The 27435-nt window shown below is 42.0% G+C and overlaps 1 protein-coding gene across 1 annotated transcript in view; it reads left to right on the forward strand.

Moving 5' to 3' along the window:
* LOC138491435 (nucleoplasmin-like) overlaps nt 1–27435 on the forward strand; it is a 405174-nt gene that overhangs the window by 236576 nt on the left and 141163 nt on the right. Inside the window, exon 5 of the mRNA XM_069617951.1 lies at nt 15607–15700. Coding sequence (XP_069474052.1) covers nt 15607–15700 — 94 coding nt within the window. The remainder of the gene's footprint in view (nt 1–15606; nt 15701–27435) is intronic.

Raw genomic sequence — 27435 nt, forward strand, 5'->3', positions numbered from 1 at the left:
GGTTTTTTTTCGGGTAATGGCCGGCGATTGACGGTGCTTGCCCGAATCGTTCGTCGTTCTATATTTGATTAAATAGGGAAAAGGATAAAATATCTGGTAAGCATTGACAGTCAAAAATGACTTGTCATCCTGGGGGACACTCCCCTTTTACATCTATGCAGGACACTGCCAAGATACACACCCAAGATTAGAAAGTATCACACTGAGTAAAAGGTACGACTAATAAAACATTTGTGCCTAGTGAAACTCATGCCGTGGCCTCAAGACTTTATCAAAAACGATATTGCGACATATCAGCCTGCTACATATAAAGGGAAGAAGTTACAGAAAAGATTAGCCGTTTTTAGAATATGGAAGATGCATCAGAGTGAGAGAATAGATCCGCCTGAGAAGGAGTGGATGCTTAATCAGCATAAAGGGAACAATGTAACACCTTTAGATCCTCTTTCCCCTCCTGAAAACAAGAGTACCGACGCAGAGAAATTGTGATTTTATCCTTTAAAGGAATTAAAAGCAGTGACTGGGTATGTTAATTCGACATACGAGCCCCCGCTTAACAGCGAGGACATGGAAGTGAGCAAAAATAGAGAATGCAAATATTTGGCAACACGCGATGAAGATAAGCAGCTTGATGAAGGGACGGACACATGGAAATAGCGGAGGAAGCAAAGGACAAGGCCAAGGAAGTGACAATAGTGCAGAATTAATTAATGGATGGGAGGACAGATATTATTTAAGCTAGATGACAGGGCATCAATGGAGTTAGAGGAAGGGAAGACCAAGAAAAGAAGGAAAGAGAACGAGAAAGCATACAAGGAAGAGAAGGAAAAAGAGGAGGAAAAAGAACAAAAGGTACAAGGAACAAAAGAAAAGTAGACTAGAGTAGAAGAAACAAGAGGCGATGGAAACAGATTGAAAGAACTTAGGTTGCAAAGAAGGCAAGAGGGAGATGAGAGATGAGAAGGGACAAAGAAATGAATAGGATTAGGGCGCAAAGGGATGACAAAATAGATTATTTAATAGGTGCATAGTGCAAATCGACGCACCAGAGCGATGGGAAGAAGAGGATCACGACAGCCCTGTAGGGAGCTGCAAGGGATACCAAGGATGCAAACATGGGCTGACGAGCATGATGCAGAAAGCATAGGGAAAAGGATTGGGGATTTATATAGGCAAATGAGGGATAAAGAATGTTATAAAACTAAAGGGCATACTGAAGGATTTCCATCAATGGAAGCAGGAGGTAGATCAGATGATGTAATGATGGACTAGCATAGAACGCTGTCTTTAGATGGGCTAAATCTTGACGATGTGGAAAGGGACAACAGTCATACAAGCTGATGCATAATGATGTCAGACGAAGAAAGGGAAGCAAACGAAAGAGTGAGCGGAGAGGGGGCTTGCAGATTTTTGAAAGATTAAAGCATAGAACGAGGGGTAAAATGATCAGACTTGGAAGACCTCAAAGAAAAAACACCAGAACAGACACCATACACTGAGCGACCACAAGTACGATCATGCAGTGAAGGGGACATGTTCCTGCCTTATGTAAGCAGGTTAAGGTCACTGCCAGGATGGCGATGAATGGGCAAGACTCGCCCCACATGGAAGACGAGAAGGGTAGGTGGGTTGTGACTGTGGACCAAGATTGAAACAATTCCCATTATTAGAGAAAGGGGAGGACGACCACAATATATACAGTGTCCCCAAATGGGTAAAGATAATTTGAAATGTAAATTACCTAGTTTGACTTCAGGTGCGCGTAAGAGAATGTATGAGGTCGAAAGAATTACATCAGGAATGATGTTGGCCACAAAAGTCCTGCTAGCAGCCATTTTAGGAGAGAGGGCGGCTAACATTTGGAGACGGGCCGGGTATGCGAGTGTGACGGCACAAAACATGATACATGATGGAGCACCGTTTAATAATTGCAGAGCAGACGTTTGGTGGGTGCTCAGAGTACAATATCCTGGCACTTCAGACATGGGTGCGATTTATGAAAAGAAAAATGGGTGAGAGTGAAGATCATGTTGCTTTTATTCAAGAATGCTGGTGTCTCGAGACAAGAGAACCGTGGCATACAACATTGATCATATTTTATGTTTGTGACTACCCGAGCGAGTACAGTGGCAGATGAAGAAGCAAGTAGGGATGGAGGCAAAGCCTTGGCCGGAGATACATTTGACTATCGTGCATCACTGTCAATTGGTTACGAGAGAAGAATAAAAAGAAAGCTGAAAGTAGAAATTAGGAGAAGGCGAGGTTAATTACGAATTGTTAAAACAAATTAGTGATAGAGGGAGCGGTATTGACTGGTGAAGGTGTGACGACACAATAGGCACGGCCAACGCAATCAAGCAATGTAGTGTATCATATAGACCAAGGGGATACCATTTTTGTCTGCGAGGGAGAGGGAATGGACCTAGCGCAGGACGAGGCAGATTCCAAAACCCTCAGGGTGGAGGAGGATTTAATGGTAGACAGCCGCAACAATGCTGGAACTGTGGAATGATGGGACATATAGCCCAAACATGTAGAAGTAGAGGGGGCATGCAGCAAAACTGGCAAGCTCCAAGATGGGGGGGGGGTGGGATAGGTTCCACAATACAATATAGAACCACAAGAGTATTATGCCCAGGATTACATGCAGAATCACACATGTGCCGCAAATACAGCAAGTTCAATTGCAATCACAAAATGCCACAAGGCAACCACAGCAAGTGCCTATGCAAACGAAACAAGTACAAACTCGTCAAGCACAGACAGAACAGGACATGGTGCCACAAAGGAACACGAATGCTGGGGTCCCACAGGTGCCCACTCCTAGAATAGGGAGTGTAACCTTGGCAGGAGGGAATCCTTTCGGGTACAGGGATGAATTTATATCCACAATAGGAAAACTCACCGAGCGAGCTGATGTGTTCAATACTATCAGTGACACCAGACCCCCCCAAGAGGAACCAAGCGTCAAGGGAACGATAAGAGGCAAGACGTTTTTGTTTCTTTTAGACACTGGAGCGACTCATTCTTGTGTTCAAGAGGGAAAATACCCAATGTCTGACATTGCCATGAATGCGCAGGGATTCTCTGGGGCTTTGAGCTTAGATCCTTTTACTGATCAATTACCAATCTCTATAGGAGAACATGACGCGTCTATGCCATTACACTAGCTAATATATTAGGGCGTGACTTGGTGACAAAACTTAACATGACGATGTCTTTTACTGACAAAGGAATAGCAAGTTCTACTCCAGGGATACATTATATGAATGTAAGAGTTACATGCCAAAGAGCATTCCGAGGAGTTCCTCTAGACCCAGAAGTGTTTTTGTATGGAGTACCTGTTTAATTAAAGTGCTTACCTAGACTGGTAGGTAAAATAGTGAGAATACCTGAAGAATTCTTGTTTAAACCAGAAATACCTATGGATGACAGGTTATCCCCATGGAGCTAGAAGCGGCAGTGGCGAGAGAGGAAAGGGTGGTTGTTCATGGGACAGATGAGGGAAGATGAACCCTTGGTGAAGGACATAGATCGACAGACAAACTTTTCAGGGATGATAATTCAGATGATGAGTTAGTATTTTTCATAAGCCTCACTTATTGGATTAAAGCAGAGAATAGAGAAATACCAGAGAGAATGACAAAAAGAAACCGTAATTTTTCAGGGAAGATTTAGAAAAGGTTCCAAGCATTTTATGGACCAGTAGTCCATATGACGTGGGCCTATTGAGTGGAGCAGGAGCAGTTAAAATCAAGCTTAACTTGGAGCAATTTTGCCACAACCAAAACAGTAACTCATGTGTAGAGGAGCGGATGAAGGCATATTTGAAACCTTTTCCGCTTTAGTACAGTTGGAATGTTGGTGCCATCCGAATCCCCATGTAACGCAGCTATTTACCCAGTGGAGAAATCAACAGGAGGATCTCTATCCCTTAAATAATATAGTCATGGCAGAATTTCCTTTAGTCCAAAATCCAGTTTTATGTAATATTCCAAGCACAGCCAAATATTTTACAGTACTGATTTGAAAAACACATTTTTCTCGCTCTCTTCATGAGGACTCGCAGGATTTGACCTCATTGTATAGAAACTAGTACTTCTTCGGGTGTACAATGAATCCCACCCTTATCTTTAATAGGGTCCTTAAGTTGGACCTAGGTAACGTACGACTTGAGAGTGCCATGATTCAGTATGTAGATGACATATTAGTGTGCAGCGAGACAGAAGAAAAGTGCTGGAAAGACTCAGTTAAGTTAATAACCATATTAGCATAGAAGCTGTACAAAGTAGATCAGGAAGTGTTACAATATTGTCGGGAACAGGTCCTGTACATAAGAGCAGAAGCAATCATGAAGACTCTAGAATCTAAAACAGCAAGGGAAATGCAACAATTGTTAGGCCTATGTAATTATTGCTGGGCTGGGGTTTCAATTACAGAACATATATATTTAACCATTTTTTAAAGGACTTGAGGAAGTGCAGGTAGGCATAAGTAAGATAACATGGACAGATGAAACGACTGAAGGATCTGAAGAACTGTTAGGAATTCCAGATTATAATGAAGTTTGATCTATTCACGCATACAAATATAGAGGTAATGACAGCAGTCCTCACACAAAAAAAGACATTTCGGACATGGACATAAACCCTTAGCCTATTATAGTGGGATTCTAGATCCAGTAATGAAAGGACATTACCCATGCGAACAAGTGTTAGCTGCTGCTGCGTTCGCTATTGAAAAAGCTGCAAGCATTACAATTGGGTGATCAGTGACATTATTTGTTGAACATGCGTTATTTGCTATTCTAGAGAAACACAAAAGTACATTGACTTCACAAAGAGCATCAGGGTATGAGGTGGTTATTTTGAACCCAGCAATCAATTGTTAGGTATAGAATAGTAAATCCAGCAACATTTTATAGCCAAACCAGTAGAGAAGGAGGCCTATGTACATGACTGCACAACGTATACCGAGTTATGTGATGATATTCCACGCGTTCGACAAAATGCTGTGAGGGGGAGAAATTGATGGTTCTTCAAAAATGTACCAAACGTGGGGAGAAAGACATACAGGATCAGCAGTGGTAAAGCTGAACCGTGATGGTGAATTTGAAGTAGTGACAAGTGCGAGACTGCCTTCACATTGTTCAGCCCAGGCTGCAGAATTAGTGGCACTTGTTGCTGCACTTCAGAGATACGAGGATGAGGAAGTAATAGTGTACTCTGACTCCACCTATGTGACGTCAACCGTACACGCAGGATTGTCAGGTTAGAAAAGGAGGGGTTTCCTCCGTGCAGACGGCATACCAGTGCAACATGCATCCTTATTAAATGATCTTATTGAGGCATTGAGGCATTGAGACTACCATTGGCCATTGCTATGATGAAATACACAGCCACACTAAGAGGTCAAACATGATTTCTCACGGTAAAAAAGCCGCAGATGTAGAAGCCAAAAGGGCTGCATATTTTCCAAATATTTATGATGATCAAGTAAAAAGTGTTAAACAAATGTCAGGACAGTGCATGATGGTGAGGGAGGGTTTTAATGTTGTCTATTCAGTTAATTGAGTTACAAGGTCGAGCCCCACAAGAAGAGCAAGATTTGTGGACTAAACAGGGGTGTTCTTTATCCCCCACTGAGGCTATATGGAGACAGGATAGCACTGGAAAGCCAGTTATGCCTTGAACATTACTGAAGGTGGCGCTGGAGTAGCTTCACTACCCCACGCACACAACTCGAAAGAGCCTTGCTGCCATAATTGCAGAAGATTATTTTTTACCAAATTTATTTGAATATGTGCCACAGTTCTTAGTGAACGACATTGTGTGCCAGAAATGTACAGCAGGGGGTTCCATGTAATAATGTCCCCTCAAAAATATTGCCATGCAAAAAATCACTGAAAAATGGCCGTTTTTTGTGGGGACATTATTACATGGAACATGCGGGGACACCCCCGCAATCCCAAACCCTTTTTTTTTTTCTTAATGGGGGAGCGGTGGACACCCCCGCTACCCCTGTCCCTATATATATAATATATATATATGTCACCCATATAATATCGCCACAACCTTTTCCCAGCGATATTATATACAGCAACCATATATATGGGGATAATATTACCTAATACCCAGCAGGGCACACTTTACGAACAGCAAGAGGAGCAATCCCTAGACCCAATGGCCCCTTCCATCATCTACATATAGATTGTGTGGATATGTTACAAGTATGCAGTGGGTATAGATGCATGTTAGTTGTAGAATGTCCCTTTTCCAGATGGATCAGGGCAGGTCCATGTACGCACCCCAATGCCACATGTGCTGCCAAGTTTTTCATATGCAAGATATTTCCTGTCTGTCATCCACAGACGAATGGTATCTCTGAGCGTTTAAATGGACTCCTTAAAGAGAGGATAGCTAAGATTAAAATCACTTTACATTATGTGCACAGAGAAATCAACCTGGCTCAGATCGCCACCTGACTCCTTATGACTTGTTGACTGAACGCCATAGGAGAATAACTCTTGCTCCTCCTACTAGATTAGAATTTGACATCCACAGTGTAGCATCATTAGGTGATGAGATGCCTGATTATTTACCAACCCTGACGGCTACTGTCTTATTTCTCAACAAATTAAAATCCAGAGGGAGGGGCAAAAAGGATTGAAGAACACAGCCCACCAGTTGATCCTAATGATCTATTGAAGCAACCTACTCTGTATCCAGGGGGTAAGGTACTGAAAGTTTTTTCCGCACAGGGAATAAACCCCCTTTTGAAGGTTACCCCAAGAGCTGTGAATCTACAAGGAAGACAAACCTGACTGCCCCTGCACGACACAAAGCCACACAAAGGAAAAACCTTGACCCATCCTGAATTTGCTGACAGTGAAGCAAGAGAAGAAGCTCCACGGATGATGACCAAGGCAAAGATTCATCGAAATAAGGACACTTTGAATCCTTAAGGAACTTTTCAAAGCAAAAAAGGACGAATCATTTTGAAACATTTCCTGAACTATTTTAAATAGGACGAGATAATACATTAAAGTACCAGATCTAAAGAAAGGGAGCATATCATGTCTTTTATGCTGCCAATAACAAGAACGTTACACACATTTATGTATGCTGTTTTTGCTTGTATAGAGCAGTCTTATCCAGCTCTAGTAAGACGGCAAGTGGACCTTGTTACATTTTTTAGCAATTCTAAAAACAGTCCTATTATTTTCAGGCGTATTGCGCTTATTCTGCAGTTTTTGATCTAAAAGTGTGATTAACAAAATTGCATATTGAATTAAAAGAATGACCATGTTTTAAAATATAAGAGATGCTGGTGAAGATCACAAAGATATAAATACATATCTTGATCATTCGGCCCATTTAAAGAATAACGTGGTGTCAACTCATGAAGGTGATGGGGAGGAGAATGTCGGATAAAAGCTGCTTCGTATGTTCTCTCATTTCTTATTCCATGAGTACAGCCATTTATTGCAAGGGAAATACCTGAACACGAGGCAAGATGTCTTACTAATTTGGCAGCATGCACAACAGGCACACAATTTGAAGGAAAATGGCGACTTTAAGATGGAGGTCAAGAAAGATATTTCCATATGAAGATGTATATATTAAAACTCAGCAAATGGAAAAAGAACCATGTTGGATGAGTAGGATGCTTATGTATTCCCTCAGTGGCATGACGGATGAACAGACAAGGAATGTTGAGCAAAAGAGAGACTAGGATGTGCAGATGCATGGGAAAAACCAGGATGCTGGGAGAGACATCTGATGTTAATATATGGACGATTAGCAATCAGCACAGGATGGGAAGATGGAATGTTGGCCTGTAGTGCACATGTATTGATGACAGCACCAGTGCCGATATTGCAAATAGTGAATGATGAATGCCTGAAAACATGGGCCAAATATGCAAAACTACTAACGTGGGTCAAGAATGAACCAGCACTTCTATCTATATTACCAATGAAGAATGTCACACTGAGCTTCAGAAATCAACTAAAGTGGGACAAAACAAGAATTGTAAGCAGATAGTTGATACTCCAGGAATGAGTGGGGCAACTGTCATGCTGATGGATCACTATTGGGTCTTTGAATCCAGAGTTTACATGAATATGCCCAAGAACTGGGGAGGAATATGTTCTATTGTGGTCATACATGTTCCTGCATTGGTAATCCCTCAAAGTGATCTCCATATTGAAGAGTTTCCAAAAATGGAATGCACACCAGAGAAAGAAGAGGGTGCTCAACCTCCTTCGGATGAAGAGAGAACAATTTTTCTGAAAAATCAATAGCAGTTTATGGCGATATTCCAGCTCGGCATAAACTATTCAGCAAGACTAAATTTTAATTTACCGCTATATTCATGCAAAGAATCCAGACTGCAGTAAATGCCAAGTGGTTGCAGATAACCTGGTGGGAGCTGTTGCAAACAATAAACACGACAATCAAAGTATTTCATGTGATTTGAGAATTATTGAGGGCTATCAGGCTCATGACCCTCCATAATATGTATGTGCTGTACTTAATTAATGCACTGGAAGGCGGCGGGTGTGCCAAGATCGGGCTTTCCTGTTGCATGTATGTATCTACCCATGATGGAAAAAAAATGGAACTCTGACCGAGGCAATAATTATTTTGTCAACATACATAAGATGGAGTAAGAATTGATGAGATGGAGGAAGATGATTGGTTTTTGTCTGTTTTCATGGACCCAACCTGGTTGGCAAATGCCTTTACGCTACTTAGAGAAATACTAGTGTTGGTATTGCTATGATTCTGTCTTGTAAGGATCATTATAGGACAATGCAAGAAGAAGGCAAAGAAAGCTATTGGAATGAAGATAATGATTGTTGTGAATGGTGATCACAAACTAGAGTGAGGACACCACTGTGCGAACATAAAGAGTTTGCTGGCACACCATGGGATGAGGGGATGAGGTTTTACTACCCAAAGGATCATGCGAATTATGTCGGATGTTGGGTATTCTGTCAACCGACCGGAGAGTGTTGTCACATGACCTGGAGTGTGGATGAGCATATAAAGAATGCAGGCAAACTGAGGTGGAGGTGACAAAAGCATGAATCCCAAAGAAAGTATGGAGAAAAGATGAAGATTGAAGAAAGGAATGTGGTTGAGGACTCGAATATAGAGTAGTAGGTGTACACATGATCTATGGTTCCTACCGCCTCTCCTCCATCGTACTGGAACAGCAGTAAGGGAGCATTGTGTGTGACACCAAGTATCGTCTCGATACCACATCGAAGATACAAGAGATGTTATGCACTTAGACAACCTTATTGAATGTAGCCTCGCACCGATGAAGTGGAAGGATATTTGCATACACCATTGGACATTGAAGAGCTGTGTGTGAAATCAGACAAGGGCAGAGTTATGTACCGAAATGATATGCGAATACTTAAAGAATAAATATGTAATTTAAGTAATGAGAGAAACATGTAATCGAATATGAAGAAATGTGCACCAAAGAAATCAGTAAGAAGACAAAGCAAATGTATATACGCAGAAATGCAAGGTAGATGAGACATATAGAAGCTTGCTGCAGAAGATAAGCAGCAATGATTAAAAGATGGACGTCGGAGTCATGTTGAAACCAATCAAGCTACCTCAGAAACAGACCACGGCTGCAGAGCTAAGAGGTGCTAGAAAAAACAGATTTGTATGAGGAACAAAGAATATCTATTGGCCTGGGATCAAGGATGCCACATCAAGGAATAATTGCGATGCACAAAAGGGAGTCCAGAGGATAAGTCCTGTACGTAAGACCTTTTTCTCTTAGATTAGGCAAAGAGGAAAACATCTGCAAGTGCCAAGTATTGGATGCAGAAAGCATATGTGAAGTAGAGTAACCAAGTCTCCAGAGGCCAAGAGGGGTAATGACACCCAGCTTAATTGAACTAAATAACACTAAATAAAAAGTCGAAATGGACAAAATCATGGTCTCCTCACACGTGATTCAGAACTCAAACAAGGTCTATCCATTAGGCTCCAGACAAAGATAGTGGTTTACCTACACTCCCTTAAAAGCCCCAGAGAAGAGAACAGTCTGCAAGGTCAACTGCAAAGAGGCCTTGGTATAGGGCCTGACCGATGAGAGATGGACTAATATCATAAGAGTCTATGTTGCAGTGTGTTATACATTGTTGCAGAAGCCAATCCGCTGATATTCTGCTATTCTGTATTATATGTTTTTATAGGTAGTATAAGGCATGCCTACTAGATGAGGAGCATCCAATAATGATACTAATACTTATGTGAGCTATAGGTACATGTGTTCCCTTAACAAATCCCTTCCGTCAATAGGTTTTTGAAGTTTGCCACATAGGATGACTTCGTAGCTGACGCACTTTGAGGTATAAAGCCTTTCTATAATCAAATTATTTTCGCGAGTGCGTGGACTAAGATTGGTGTTGGCCACGTTGCCCTACGTTTTGGAGCTGATAATAGCATTTTTCCATAGTCTTTGAGTCTGTCTGGTTATTTGGGTCTGAGATCTTTATTGGCAATTCCATCTGGCTCTTGGAACGCTCCAGGTGCGACTGCACAACATCGCAGCTTCATGAGTCGCTATTACAAATTCCTATTCCTTGCAACCATAGAGAACCAGAAGTCAAAACAGATAGTGCTGTTTCTTACAATATTTTCTATTACATCGGACTAACACATCGCCAGCACCATCTCCTTCTCTGAGGCAATGTTCTGTTGCTAGAATCACTTCTGCCCCAGCCCTTCCAGCTCTTTAAAAAGCTTCCCAAGCAAGCTGCCCAGAGGGTGGCGAGTGCTATTGTTGCATGCCTGACACTTTTTCCCCCACCCAGATGTAGAGAAGCACGTTCTCAGTATGGCAGTATCCTTTTCACACCAGCCTTTGCGAGCCAAAGAGCTAAAACATGACTAATAGTTCCTTCTTATTGGGCTTGGATTGGGATGTGCTAAGGAAGCTGAACAAATGGCTTGCTTTATTTCAGTCTGGTCAGCCTTTTATAGGCAATGCTGAAAATGCGACCAGCCTGAATAATTCTCTAAATACAAGTGATTTGGCTGTGCTTCCCATTACAAGCTTAAATATAGGGTGGGCAACAGTCTTGGTGGTGGTGCACACTCACTCAACACTGTCTAAAACATACCGGCCTTCAGTAGGTTTGCACATGCCATTACTGGCACTTCCCCATTCCTTCATGCCTCTTTTGGAGTAGCCCATTTTTTCTTCTTCTTTTTTTTTTTTGTTTTTTTTATGCTTGCTTGTATTTTTTAGTGCCTCACTTAAATCTTTGCAACTGGAATGGGGGAACTTCTGAAGTGTAAGGTTCTTTGAGAAGGAAACCAATCAGAAGCAGACATTCCAGAGAAGACATTCCAGAGGTTAATCATTGAGCTGTCCTGCTTTTTCAAGAGCCACATTCTTCCTATGCCTGATGAAGTAATGTGAAGTTTACGAAGGCTTGAAAATAATTGACTTTGTTAGCCTAACTAAGGCATCACCTTCATGTCTTTTTTTTTCAGACAAACGTCTTTTATATTATCCTTGGCTAATATGATAAAAGAAAACTGATATATTATAGTGCAGCGGTCACCGCACTATATTAGTATTGAGTTCCATAGGAAACCCGAAAAATGCATTGCTAAGAACGTTTCACTACTATGATGATTTGGCAAACAAAATTGTACTTGCGACCCTCCCCCCAGACTGGAAATTTTAGGAAAGTGTTGTACAAAATAAATTTAAAATATTTTAATAAAATGCTGTTTCGGCCTAGTCCCATTCATTTTCCCATAGTCACATTTTTGCTGAAGCACACACAGCCAGAACCTCTGGACAGAATTGGACCAGGTACGAAACAACTTGGGCACAAAGCATTCTCAATTTCTGGGAGGAGCCTAGGGTTATTGAGTCCAGTAGTTTTTAAAATATTTGATGGAGAAGGGGGTGCGCCTCCTCCCAAAAATATAGCCATATTTCCCATGGTGCTTTGCAGCAGAGAGAGTGAAGGGCATTTCAGAAATGAAAAAGCAGCAACTATTAACCATCATTCAATTGCTAATATCCTTTGGCTTGCTGGATGAAATTTGAAAACAAGAAGTTTGTCAAGGGACACCACCCCCGCATTGCATATTTTGGGAACAAAACATACAATAAAAAAGTTATATGAAAGCATAAAAACAGTTTTCAGCCTACTCCCATTCGTTTTCCCATAGAGAGAAAGTGCTGTTTTTTTATCAGGCGTAGCCTGAAAACCACTTGTCAGATTTGGAACAAATTAGAAAAAACTTGGGCACAAAGCATGGTCGTACATTTCTGGTTTGCGGTAAATCCATCCAGTAGTTTATAAAACTTTCAATGGAGGAGGGGTTGCCTTATGCCCCTTAAAACCTTTATATCAGCCTTGGTGCTTTATACAGCAAAGGTTCTGAGCGAGGCTAATAACCTTTTTGTCTTGCTGGATGAATTTGGATAGCATTTTTCACACAGGTGGTTTGTCTGGAGTACAACTAAACTGGAAACTTTGCGAACAATTCGTTAGAAAATACAAGTTATTAAGAAAACATAAAAATGCTGTTTCCAGCCTACTTTCATTTGTTACTTTCATTCGTTTTCCCATAGAGCAAAAGTGAAGTTTTTGAACAGCCGTAGCATGAAATCTGCTTGACATATTTGGACCAAATGAGAAACAATTTGGGCACAAAGCGTTGACTTTATATAATCTCGCCTTGGTGCTTTGCAGCAGAGAGGCTGAGAGGCTTTTTCAGAAATTAAAACCTGCCTTTGTGTTTTTGTTTTTTGCTCGATGCAAGTGATGACCGCAATGTTGCCAGGAGAAGCTGCAAATCAAAACTCAAAATGCTATTTGGAGGAGGAAAAAGGATGCCATCAACCTCTTGGAATGAACTCATCTCTCCCCCTCCCCACCCCCCCTCCTCATGACCTTACAGAGTCTAACATTCTCGACTTCAGAAAGAGACTCTTAACTCTTCTGCTTATGTTGTCAATCCTATGGGAACACTGATTGTTTTGGACAGCGCTTAGATGGCCTGGCCGTGGCTCTATTTAAATACAAATAGCAATCATATGAGGACGCCATGTAATATTGAGTATTTGGGGGTGGGTTGGGGAGCCAGTTGCGGATAGAACATTTTTGGTTTATCAGGGGAAGACAACAGGAATTTGACAAAATTACAGCATCAATGCCGCAAGACACTCAGAATAAAATGTGCATCACACAAAGCAATGAGTGATGGTGGGTAATGGAAATAATTACTGTGAAATTGTGTGAATAAAGAGTAAGAAGAAAAAGGTTGAACATTTGCAGCGCCTACATCAACAGGACAGGGGGCAATGGCTGCTTGTTAACCACGTAATAGTTTGACATGGCCACTGGCCATAGTTAGTGTGCCCTTAGGCAACCAAGGAATCGCAAAATCCTTGAAATTCAGTGAAACATCCTTTAAGAGAGTTGCAGCCTAATTCACATAGCGTTTTCCAATGGGGTTTTGCCATTATAAAATGCTTCTGTGAATTAGGCTCTTAATGTGATCCGATTTAATGCAACAAAACACCTGAAATTCAGCACTCTCATTTCAATCCGGTCCATCTTGGAGAGCAGAAATGTGTCACAGTGATAGGGGGTTAAGGTCGGGAGAGGGCCAGGGAATAAAACAGCAATTGAGTGGAGTAGCGGGTCCATGCAAAGTTCAGGTGGGCGCTTGGCTAGTTCCTATGAGGACAGGGAAGAGTTTGGGATTTTGTCTCTGCAGTACTGGAAAATTCCACAGGCATCGGTGCCGCTGTATGCCTAGTTTGTTGCCACCATCGGGCTAGTCCCGCGGGAATGGGGAGAGTGGAAAAAAAAAGTAATTTTACAACTGCAGTGATCACATCTCCTAGGCAGAGGGTAATGGATCTCTGTGCCCAAGGCCATGGCCAATGGGCCCCAAAGAAACCTCTGAGGCATGAAGGAATTGGTTAGTGTCACCATGTGAAAATCTACTGAAGGCTGGTATGTTTTACACCTAATCAACTGTGTGTCCATCTACACTGTCTGCTGCCCACCCAAGCAAAAGCCTGGGACAGGAAACGCAGACAGTCACCCGCTGGACACTTGCATCTAGAAAATTATTTAGCCTGTTGGTTACATTCTCAGAATTGTGCCCTTAAAAGGCCAATTAGTCGTGTTTTGACCCTTTTGGGTTTTGAAGGCTAGTGTGAAAAGGATGCTGCCATAGAAAATGCTTCTCTACATCTGGGTGGGGGCACAAGAAAAAGACCGGTTATGAAAGAAAACCTGATCAGGAATAAGTGTGCCACACAAAACCAATAGTGTGTAGGGGCTGGGAGAGGGCTAGAGAGGGGAAAAGGAGATGAGGGAGTTTGGGGGGAGCATGCAAAAGGGATGGGTACTTTGGTGAGTGCCTGGGAAGATTTATTTTTTGTTGCCATTTTTATGGATAACCGTGGTTGTTTGTGCGGGGCAGGCACCAACAGATAACCAAGGGTATTTGTAGTGTATTATCAAGATAACCGCGGTTATTGGCGAAAACGTTTTATAAAACAAAGTTACAAAAAATTGGTCTAATGCAAAAAAAAAATATTTTTACAGCTACAGTGAGGTGGGGGTGGAAAGTGGACATGCTGAAGGTCCTGGCCTCTGGCCATGGCTAGTGGACTGGTAGTGTTTTAAAATATACAGTTGGCACGGCAGAAGGCAAAGGCCCTGGCTAGTGGGACCAAAAGACATGTACAGTGGACACAGCCGAAGGCTAGTGGACCATAAAAAAAAGATGGTATAACAAAACCCTTGAAATTCACTGAAAAAACAAACTGGAGTGCACATAAATTGACCAGATTTAACTTAACAAAACCCTTGAAATTCATTGTATGTGGGAAGTACTGAGCAGCTTAACTCTGCACGCTCACATTGATGTCCCCCATAAGGCCATGTTGTAGGTCATTGTGAATCCATTCTATCATAATATGTATGTGCTCATGGGCTTTGCAATGGGTACGCACTGAATTAAGCTAGTGATGACCTCACACATCTGCTGAATTTCAAGAGTTTTGTTGCGTTAAATCTGGTCAACTTAAATGCACTTTTGTGTGTGTGTGTGTGTGTGTGTGTGTGTTCGAAACGCGTCGTACAGGGCTGTCTTTGTATTGTCCTGCCTCTGTTGTGTGCACTACCTATTAAACTTTGGTGTAATTTGACCTGGGGTCATGGTTTTATCTACGCCATCTCCTGACCTGGTGTGCGGTCCCCACTGCCTTCCGGAGGCTTTTTATTTATTTATATATATATATCCCTCTCAGTCTCAGTGCGTCACTCTCCCTATATGTGCGCCCCTGTCTCTCGCTGTGCCTCTTTCTCTCGCTGTGCCTCTTTTTTTGCTCGGTTTTAATGTAATTATTTTCCTTATTTATATTGCCTAACTTAATGAGTAGAATTTCCAGTTGAAATAAATCTGGTAATTCATAATTTAAATATTTTTGGAAGCATTGTTGGCACCATCTCTGGTTGTGTAACCCATATGAGAAATGAAGAATGTCCTCAATTTTCATTAAAGAATGTACTTTTCACTTTAGATTAATGTGAATGGTCTTGAATTCACACCACCTGTCACGTTCATATTAAAAGCTGGAACAGGTCCAGTGTACATCTGTGCACAGCATCTAACATGTAAGTACAAAAGAGAGCCCTAATCTTTTTTTTATTGTTTTTTTTTTGTAAGACATTTGCAATATGCTCTTGACTTGAAGTGTGTGTTCGTTAAGATTCTTTTGCTTTTCTACTCTCAAAATGTGTCCTCAGCTGATGCCCATTTTAGCACTTGGAAGTGTAAATAAAGGACATTTCATCTGATTGCTATTATGTGCAATGTTCTCGCTATGACCGGCGAGCTCATAAAGGATCAGATCCACTGTTGGTTTGGTTTCGAATCATAGTATCAGTCCTGGAGTCTTTACTCCAGTCAGAATCTGCAACACTGTCCCTTTTACAATGAAGATGCAGACTTCCAAGCAGCGTGGCCGTAGAACATGTAGTGTAGACACAGTGAAGATTACTTAGGTTTCAGCAATACACACTACAGTGGAGACAACCCCTTAGTGGTGCAGTTTGCTTCCTTAAAGGAATGGTGCGGTCAGAAATATTATTGTCCCGAGGGTTTGGGCATGTGTTTTAACCATACGTTGATCGATTGTACAAACATTTCCTATGCACCTTACCGTAGTTTTCCTCTTTTGCACACAAGCGAAATCAAGCTATAGGGCGCGGCCATGTTGTGATAATCTTATCCGTTGCCGCATCGCCCAAGCAGGACTGCCTTTGCGGCACTAAATCATATCCCCCGCCCCTGAGCATGACATCACTAGACGCGTACCGCCCATCTCACAACGCCAAAGCACGTCTTGAGTCAACATTCTCTGCGCTTCAGCTAATGAAGTGTCGCCATGAAAAGGGCAGGACGCCTCTTTCCTCAATAAGTATAAACTGACCATTTCACAACACACAACTTCAGATTTTCTATTCCATTCCTCTCACTGTATTTATTTGAGTATTCTGTGACTCGTTTCTGTGCTCTGGTCAGCTACCTTTGTTGCTTGTAGCCCTTGCGAACAGATACCAGTACCATTGCTATAAATTATCTTTTGTTTACCCCACAATGGCAACAATAATGCCCTACCAGTACGAGCCAGAGTATTCCGAGGCGGAAATACTGGAAAGAGAAAGATGCGGAAACGATGGGGCTTCGGACGACAGTTGGGAGGACGATTCAACAGATGAATAGCCTGGGCCCAGTCGCATGGATGGTGTTTCCACCTGGTGTACCTGCAATCGGTGCGCACTAATGCCAACCGAGGAGAACTGCTGCTGCCGAGAAAACTCCGGATGCTTGTTCTAAATATCGCAAGGCGAGCCACGGCCTCAATGCGTTACCAAGCTGCCAGACTTCAGGGCAGCCTGCCTCACACGTTCCGTGTTGAGGATTTTGATGGTGCTTCTGCACGAACTTCGCAACAGTTCGCCCTCGGAATCCAAGTAACGAGTAAGTATACTCTGGTTGTGATGTCACTTAGGCCACTACTATTTCATGGTTGTCTCCTATATTGTCGTAACTTCAATATATCATAGTCATACCAATTTAGTCTTGTAATAGTCGTATAATAGTCGTTCAATATTGTACAGTGTCTAGGTAGCATTTATACTGGCAACAATGCCATTGGATACAAGAATTATCATTGACAACTAAGGTTTAATACACTTATCTTGGTCATTTAAAAACAGTTTGTATCTTTCTCTTTCACAGGTGGTACAGGCTGGTGGCCCATCGTTCGTTTACATGGTGGCTTCATGGGAGGCTTGGACACCGCGTTCGGCAAGTAATACCCGCCTGTGTCGTTGGTGCCATTCGAGAAACTTTCCCAAGTGACATCAGTCAGTACAGGGGATTTTCCCACGCTGTGCTGCAACCGGAACTTTACAATGTGTAGTAGTTTTGTGCCATCAAAATAAGAAACAAAATAAAACACAACAGAACTTTTATCAATGGTTGTTTGTTTTTCAGTGAATCAAGTGTGTCTCCATTCAGCAGTGTTCCGGGTCTTGCCTGCACGCCTCAGGCACATCCACCCCTCCATTTTCAAAGCCAGTTCGCACCAGTGGATGTGCGCTGCCAAGGGGTGCTGTCAGGGGCGCAAACGGCCAAGGTGCCAAACACCATGTACACTTCAAAGGTATCTTAAGCTCAGGGCTCATTTTTCACATGCCTCCCCTTGCCCCCGTGTCTCCAGGCAGGCTCCCCTTGAAGCAGGCTGCACCCCTGCAATCCACATAATACCACGACATATACACGTCATTCATTCACATACACACCCCTTTTTGTAATTCTTTATAAACCACTTGATATTTATCATTAGAACATCTTTGAGCACTGCAAGTCAACATGTGAACGTGCTACCTGAGAACCCCGGTGACCAATGCTAATCTGCTCGTCGTCGTGCTACCTGTGAACATCTCCCTGTTCTCCTGCCACTAACTACTCTGCTTGCTGAATCTAACTGTTTGTTGGTCAAGGTAAGGGCATGTATCCTAATCGTATCTCCTTCATCTCTAAATTTCTACCTATTTCGAACTAATGTACTCGGTAGTGTTATGTTCATTGGTCTCATTGCCATTGACTTGAGTTTAATGTGTTATGTTATCGATATATCAATGGTCATCAGTGTCAATTGGCATCGAATTGCATCCATAGTGGACCGTGTCTATAATACAAGCATATTTCCTTTTGATGCACTATAGCACATTCAAGGGACGAGTAACATGATCTGATTTTTGTCACATCAAAGAACTGTTTATGAAAGTTATCGTATAATACATCCACCCACGCTGCACTGGTTTTGCTGTGGTGACCAAAACATAGCTTGCATTGAAGAATGTATGGTATAATTCCTTCTTTCTCACGTTTTTATGCAAAGTAATTTTCGAATGTTGACCTTTTTTGTGCAGAATTTACCACAATGCCTGCATGTTCGATTATCGGTTGCACTTCGAAGACCCATGAGAAATCTGAAGGCACTACAATGCATGTATTCCCAAAGACTGTAGATCGAATTAGAGAATGGGTCAGATATTGTGGATATGTGCCGGAAGAGCTTGAAAGTAGAGTAAAAGTCTTGGAGGACAAGAGGGGTGATCGATACTGCATCTGCAGCCTGCACTTTACCCCGAATATGTACGACACATCCTTGTACACAAGGAATCATCAACTCCGAACGACTAGAAAATTGCTCCCAAATTCTATTCCAACTCTTTGTTCACATGCCGCCTCAGGTGAGTCACGGTTCCGGATTTAGCTGTAGGCCTTGGGGTAGTGAGCAGGTAACTAAATGGATTGACTGGTATTTTAGATGTAAATGTCACTTATAATACTGTGTGTTGCTTTTTAAATGGAGACCATTTTGCTAAACATCAGTCCTTAGTTTTAGAACCCTCATTAAATTGATTTATGGGCACAGATAACTATGCTATATTATGCTTGGAAATAAGCATAATGTTCTCGTACTCAGTCTCCTTACATGACAATTTTTAATATTACCATTTCTAAATAAAATCATATTTTCCCTTTACAACTCCATGATTATGCACTGAATATGAAGGAACATGATTCAGCATCCATGTCTTGCCTGGAGTCATCAACCACTTTGAGCGCGTATCAGGTAGTCTTAGCTATTCTGTTCCAGACTTGTTTTATGCATGGAATTTGAGATGATCTGATCCTATTTACATATCGTGTTGTTCTTTTACACAATGTTTCATTAGTGGTTTGCTATTGATATGTATTAATGTCTGCGTCCCAATGTGTGTTCAATTTTTTCATCCATATTAATGCAAGTACTGTGTTTCAGGGAGATGCTGGAGCGTCCACTACAATTGCAATTGCATCATCCCTTGTAGTCGATCCGGAGCCAGAGGTATGCGTACTGACAGTACCCTCGAATGAAAGAAAGTCGGTCCTAGATGTGATACTATTAGACTGTGGCAATATTAGAAACAAGCGTTTTTTGCAAATTGCTTGAGTGCAACATTTCGAGTAGTGTTCTTCATACAGTCAACTTAGACTGATTAAGCTAGCCATCAATCAAGTGAAATCCAAAATGTACGCACGATGTTAGAGTTCAACTGTGTAGCCATGAGTGGATGGATGTATACGAGATCCGGATATAGAACGGGAGGCACGTGGATCCGAGTCGGTGCACCAGTTTGCTGTTGGTGATGTTAGAGTAAAGAAGGTTTCAAAGGAAAGAAAGATAAGGTCATTTATAAACACTTTCTATTTTTAGCAAGTGTTTTGTGCTGAGGCCTTCATAATATGCTTTTTTTTTTTAAATGTAAATTGTCCGATACTGTATGTTGGATTTACATTGAACATCCTTTTTCCAACCTGTCTTCTAGTTGCCCGATGGTGTACGGACTATGTAGACACAGACAGCTACACAAATGAGAGATGCTGCTTGCCAAACTGTTTTCACCATGGAGGAACTAATAATTGAGGCGCAGTGTGTTCAGACTAGTGATGCCTTTGCCCAAAGGCCAGAAATTTAATTTAATGCGACCGGACACCCGGCAAAAAAGTGCCACCAAAAACCAGTCGACATTGATGTTTTCTCTGATTCACGTTCAAGTAACAGATGTTGAAATGACTGAAGCATCAACACAATTGACCACCGAACTAGACAAAGATTTCAACTATACTATGTCCAGTTTGGCTGATATGTCCACAACAGTTCAGTCAGAAACAACATTAATGCAGCATGACAGTCTAATAAAGGAGGCGAAATACATAGTATCCAACAGTAGCTTGCTGGAGATTATAAACCTGCTGAATTGTGTGCATTCATTGAGAGGCGAAGTATGTGAGAAGCCATTGATGAATGTGACTCGTCTAACGCAAGGCAGTAACCTCAAAATACATGCCACCTGTGAAATGTCACATAAAAAATGTTCATGGTCCGCTCAACCGATGCTGGGGAAAATGCCAGCTGGCAATCTACTGTGTGCAGCAGCTTTACTTTTCAGTGGCTCTAGTTTCAGGAAGTTGTCCAGTTTCTGTCAATTTGTAGGACTCCATTACATTTCTAAAACCCAGTACTACAAATATCAACGCGATTATCTATTCCCTGCCATAAGTGAAGCTTGGAAAATTGAACAATTGTCTATTCAAAGTACATTCTCCAACAAACGGTTCAGGCTAGCCGGCGATGGACTGTGTGACAGCCTGGGATTTTTTGCTAGGTACAAAAAACTGTGTTCGGTGGTCGTGCAGGTGTCCGGATGTAATTCCTCAGTGGCCATGGAGAAACTTGGTTTTATAAATTCAATGGAAGATCTACAATCGAGGGAAATGCTAATCGACCTCATAGTCACGGCCAGACACGTTTCAATAGCCAAGACAATGAGAGCGCAGTTTTCAAATATTCTACATCAATTTGATGTATGGCATTTTGCCAAATCAATCAATCAAAATAAATCTTAGCTGCAGGGGGAAAAAAAGTTCTGAAAGTATTTCACAGTGGTCCCAGTCTTTCAGCAACCATCTTTGGTGGCACTCCAAAACATGTGATGGGTCTGTGGAAAATCTACTGGAAAAATGCAAGTCACTAATGCACCACTGTTCCAACGTTCACTCTTGGACAGAAAACCAACATTTCCACCAATGTGAACATGGCCCTTTGTCCCCAGAGCAGGCACGGAAGAAGTGGTTGATTCCATCTTCACCTCCACACAATGCCCTTGAGAAGATTGTTTGATAAAACTCTATCAAGAGATCTGAAGGGACTCACAGAATTCTGTCACACAGGAGATTTGGAGGTGTTCCACAATATGTGCCTAAAGTACAGCTCAAAGAGATTGCATTTCGGCATCCAAGGGATGAAATATACGACATTACTAGCGGTATTAGCGCATAACGAGAATGTAGGCCGTGTACAATCTAGGACTGCAGGAAACTTAGGTATGCTTCGCTACACTATGGCCTTTATGAAAAAAGAAGCAAAAAATGAGTGGTCAAGCCAGTATGAGGAAATGGAATTCGATTTTGTGAAATATCTTATTAGTAATGTCTTGGAGATGCATACTCGTGGAATTGCGCGTGATTTTGTTGAGAGCACATATACATTGCCAACGTGCCCTGTCCACCTAAAGCAGAGCTCGTTGAACAGTTCAAATCCTGGTACAAATGATTACCATCTGTTTTTATTTTTACCAACAATGTTTCTATGAAGGATTCAAATAAAGTGTACCATTTTTACGATTGCCATACAATGTAATGCTGTGCTTTCACATTTCAGTTTCGTCGAGCTACTGTGGGACCTTCACTGATCGTGGTAGGGCCAGATGGATAACAGTGTGTAAGAATCTTTGGGGTTCGGCAGTTGCCTTACCATACAGTTACCCAAGCCGCTGAATAACTGCTCATCACAGAAAAGGGATGAGACCTAGGCTACATAAGATACTAGGCACGCAAGAAGTACTGACTGTGAACAAAACATGCCATAGGGTAGGAGGCCGTGACAAGCAGAGGTGGGGCTGTTGCTAGACACACTTTGACTCTGTTTTTGTGTTTCCTCGACTACAATTTTGGAGTAGGGCGCATTCTGTCATTGCTAAGTTTACCCTACCCCTCAGCAGCGCCACGAACAGCGAGCATGACCGCCCCAAATATTTCCTCCTGTGCTTCACAATTCCAGTTCTCATGGATGCGTTGACACGAGATGTTGCAAACTAAGAATGTATGTTCATTCTGATTGAAGGTCACCAGCTTAGAATGTTTGCTTGCGAGCTGAGGAAGCCCATGCATCGCACACACAGTATAAGGTTCTATTGTTTTTTTTTGTCTTGAGAGACCGGGACCATTCCGAAAGGAATTGAATTGAAGGAGGGGTGTAATAACGTAAGATATAAGGTTCTCCATTCCAAAACTGGACTTAGGTACATGTAAGTTCAGTTTATGAAAAATCGTTGACCCGAACAGAGTCTGCGTTACGGTCTGCATTACGCAAAGAGAATGGAAATGCTGAATATAATGTAAGTTTCACTTTAGACGATTTTATACCATAACTAGTCCAAATATCATTAGCTGACCGTTATTGCTGGATTACATTGTACTCGTTCATTCTGTGTGTCATATTACAATGAAACGCAAGTATAACCTTTGTGTGCTGGTCTTTCTACCGGGCACATGGGCAGTCCAGCATCGAGACGCATGTAGACCACCACTCTGTTCCCCGAGGTTCAATGCTAATAAATCATTAAATTGTGCACCTCAAATTGTAGCCTCAGCTTCCGCAACACATTTAGAGCAGAGTTCCCTCTGTTCACATTGATTCACGTCTGTGCTAATCGTTAGTTGTAACTCGATGCCGAATTAATAAGTAAAATGTTAAATTGTAATAAAGATCGGCTAATGAGTCACATTTCTATTATGTTTTGCAAACGGGTACATCCTGCCATTCTGCGATTGTCATTGATTCCAGATCCCAACCGATGGTTTCTTCAGCTGCAGCTACATCTCAATCACTGGATTTATTTGACTTTTTTTTTTGGGACAATCGCCAAGGGCCGATATGCCCTTACGCTGTACCAGCGATTAGGAGCAACATAACCTTTATGGTGGTCTAGTGCCAAGTTGATGCACAAGCCTTGCAATTCACCATGTGACCAAAGCATTTCTTTTACCCAAAACGAGCACCCTGTGTACCCAAAAGGAACAGCACGTGACTCACGATAAACATTTGCAGATCGAGAGGAAAGAAAAAAAGTTCCATTTTGATTGAATATGGCAATCGCCGAATGTTCTCGAAGTGTTTACTGTGAAATAAATGTACTTTATGAATTGTACAGTCTTGCTGTTTCCTTTTAAAGTAAAGTTTCATATTCCGAATTGTGACGCACTGTGTTGTGAGACGATGTGTGTGTTTTCCGGGTTCTGCGTCAAGTCGCGTAGGTGACGACTGGGTGCGTTTTGGCTATGCTGCCCAGTAACGTCCCGGAGAAAGGCGGAGAATATCACTGATTTGGTGATGTCAGGCTGAGGGGCTGGGGATATGATTTAGTGCCGCAAAGGCAGTTCTGCTTGGGCGATGCAGCAACGGATAAGATTATCACAAGATGGCTGAGCCCTATAGCTTGATTTCGCTTGTGTACAAAAGAGGAAAACTACGGTAAGGTGCATAGGAAATGTTTTACAATCGATCAACGTATGGTTAAAAACATATGCCCGAACCCTCGGGACAATAATATTTCTGACCGCACCATTCCTTTAACTCTTTTCAGGGTTCAGCTGGTGGCTTTGCTACTATTGCCACCAATTGCTGCCTCACGCTGGAAATCATTCTATCTGTTTTAGCAGGACCATAGCCTCTCTCCTTCCATTTTGTACTTCTGGGAACATAACCATGAACATATGTACAATGCTGTGCCAAGGGCGCTGCTGTATGCGCACATATTTAACCGTTCTATATCCAGGCAAAGACCCACCACTTTCAAAAACGCCATATCGCTGGACACCACAACGGTCTTCAGCAAAATTCTGTGGGACTACTTATTCTGTGAACTGGACAGATTTGCATAGGGCAGTGGTACTGCTAGTATTTAATCAGGTTGGACCGGCACCACTGACAGGTGGGCCTAGGGCACAAACTGCCACAAACTACCATAACTCAGACCGGCAGAATCTGGTTGCCCTGACCCAGGAGCTTTCTGCATGAGTTAGTCATTTGAAACCCTCTATTTTGAGCTTTCAAGTTTCCCAGTTCCATGTGTGATGTCATTCGGTCCTCTTGGAATTCGTAATTTGTTGTCCTAAGTTTAAAATGGAAAAGACAAAACTACAAGTCCCTGAATTACAAGAAATAATGTGAATAGAGGAAGACTTGAGAGCTCTGCCTCCGTGTTTTCCCCCCACTGTTACTTCTCCAAGTAAAGAGTTGGGGTAGATCTCTCTCCTTGGCTGGTGCCTCCCTCTGGAACAGCCTCCCTGCCACTCTGAAACTTGAGAACCATCTCCGTTTCCGGAAGCACCTCAAGACCTTCCTCTTTGCTTCTGCCTTCGCTCGTCCTCTCCCCTTCGCTCGTCCTCTCCCCTGCTAATCTGTCTGCCTCGGCTCCATGCACCTGGCTGCCCTCGGATTTCGCGCCCAGATCCCTGCCCACCCAGCCGCACACCCACACTGCCTCCTGGCAACCCTTACACTTGGGTCTGTATCTGTAACCCTACAGTCCCCTTACCTGCACTTATCAGACACCCCTTGTCTGGGCTTTTAACCTAGCACTTGCCACCTTGCTAGCTGCACTATCAGTTGTTGTTGTGTTTATCCCTTGTTCAGCACTTTCCACCTTTACCCTGTCCCCTGCACTTGTGCGTTCTCAATGTCACTGGGCCTAGTAAGATCGTTTTTTCCTCCCTTGCCTCGTCGCGCTCTGAAACACGTGTGTATGAGCGCGATACAAATAAGTCATATCATATATACTTGATTGGTCTTGCAACAAAAAAAAACACGGCAAAGACTTGAAGACACCTATCCCAATAAGCACTCACAAGGCAGGGACAGGTATAGTGGAACAACCCCAAACTACCAACAATCGTAGAAATTAAACTTAGGACTGATCCAGAAACCTGCCGACCTAATGATCAAGTCCATCAGTGCAGGACTGCTCTTGTGTACCTCGCTCTAGCAGTCTCTTAAACCCATTTGCTATTCAGAGTGGCTGATGAGGGTGTCAACTGTAGCAATGGAAAATGCCTGGAAAGAAGAGCTGGGTTCAGTCCCAATTTGCGTTAAATAATGAATATAACAGTTTAAGATAATCTCTTGATCTTCACCAAATTCTTTGAACATGGAGACACATCTGCAGCTCTAAAGTCTTTTTTTAAATATTTCTAGGTTTTTATTTTTTAATATGAAGTTACCAATTGTTTTTGGTTGTTTCCAAAACTATAATCCTAATGGTCTTAATGGCACATTGCTCACACTACCTATTTCAGGAATATTTTCCCTTTGCCCGGTGCTGACATTTAAGACCGAAAACTACTAATGTTGCAAATATGTACGTATGATACATGGTAATAAACCTGCAACACTTTTGAAACCTACATTCGTCTCCCCTTCGTCTGAAATACAACAGGATGTGTGCCATTTAGTGCATTTCCATGTTCTGCATCAATTACTGAAAAGCAGCTCACTAAAAGAATGTGAGGTCCAGATCCTGAGCATCTGAATAACAATTGTCATAGATTTAAAAAAGAAAGAAATCTGCCTTACCTGTTTCCCTGGTTTTAATGCATGACTTGGTCAACAAAAAAGTGTTATAGTAGTATAATGAAAAATAAATATCAATTATAGTTTCTTAGTCACTTAAATGACTGCCGACTAGTAGCGTTGTACATACCGGAGGGGGATTCAGTGTTTGGATTGTGTATCAAGTACAGTTCTATTTTTGAAAAGTTGTAATTCTCGATCCTCTTCTCCTAGGGTGTGGTTGAACGAGAACCTGGCACTTCAAACACGATACTGATTTATTGTTCAATGCGAAATGTCTTGCATCACTTGACTTTGGGTTGGTGTTACTAATATCACTTTTGTATTCAATCAAGCAGTCTCTGAATTGGCGTCTTGTGTGTCCAGCATACAAGGACAGTAGATAAACAACAACCCTAGTTGGGCGAGTGGCATAATCGCACAAAGCAATTATTTTGCCAAAGTAAGGATGATGAACAGCCAGTGTCTCCTTTAATAACATTGCGGCAACATTATCGTTGTAAACGAAGATAACCTTCCCTTTTTTACACTAGATGGCGCTGAAATTCCTCTTATATGTGCTCGAATTAGCGTGCTGCAACTTTCTTTTGCCTTTTGTAGGAATATTTCAAGTAATGATGGAACATGGAACTATTTATATTTGTGATGATGGCCAATGTTTTCCTCTCTTGATCCGTTTGGCCCGATTTTATGTAGGAATACAATTGATGGCGTTTTCAGACTACCTTTTGAATGGTATCCAGTGAAATGTATCCAACAAAAATGTAGTCCATGAAAAAGACGTCGTGAAAATACCTCTGCAGTGAAAAACATGCCAAGCAAAATGTAGTCCATTAATGCAGCTAAAATGTAGACACAAATGTATAGGGGTTTGGGTAAGGACAAGGGATAGAGTAAATATGTTGGGGTTTGTTTAGTCGTTACAGTAGATTAAGTGTCAGGGTAATTGTTAGGGTATGGGCTATAGTAAGGCTAGTGCTAATAGAGTAATGGTTTGGGTAAGTTTTGTAAAAAAAGAATAGGGAGGGAAGAGAGGGCTGGTGATTTTGAGGGATACCGATTAGGATAAACCTAGGAAAGACTAGGTTAGAATTAGAGTAAGGGTTTGGGTTAGGGCAAGGGCTATGTCATTTGTGGCAAGCTGATGATGGGGGTTGGAGATGGGTTCACTGTTCATTTTCTATTTACTTTTTATTTAGTAACATGCCAATAAAATACTTCATCATGCTGAAGTGTTGGTGTTCTGTAAGAGTTCCGGGTGGGATAAGGGTTGCAATTGGAGGCAGGGGAAGGTTTAGGAATGGAGTTTGGTTGATTGTGGAGGTTTCGTTCGGTTTGGGTCATATTTAGGGATACAGCCTTGTGCTATTGTGTACTTAAAATAGTTTTTTTGGTAACCTTATTACTGGCAGCATTTTCACTCTTTGGATTGCTTGTATTGGATGACTATATTTTGGGAAACAGCTTTTTGCTGACTACATTTTCACATGACTACATTTTCCTGGGGAAATTTTCACATAGAACCGTTAGAATTTTGGCATCCATGCTGCAATGCGAGATATTTAACTCGAGTTGCCTTATCGAAGGTGATTTATT

This window comes from Ambystoma mexicanum, chromosome 10 (genome assembly GCF_040938575.1).
Source record: "Ambystoma mexicanum isolate Mex_15411 chromosome 10, UKY_AmexF1_1, whole genome shotgun sequence".
Taxonomy (NCBI): domain Eukaryota; kingdom Metazoa; phylum Chordata; class Amphibia; order Caudata; family Ambystomatidae; genus Ambystoma; species Ambystoma mexicanum.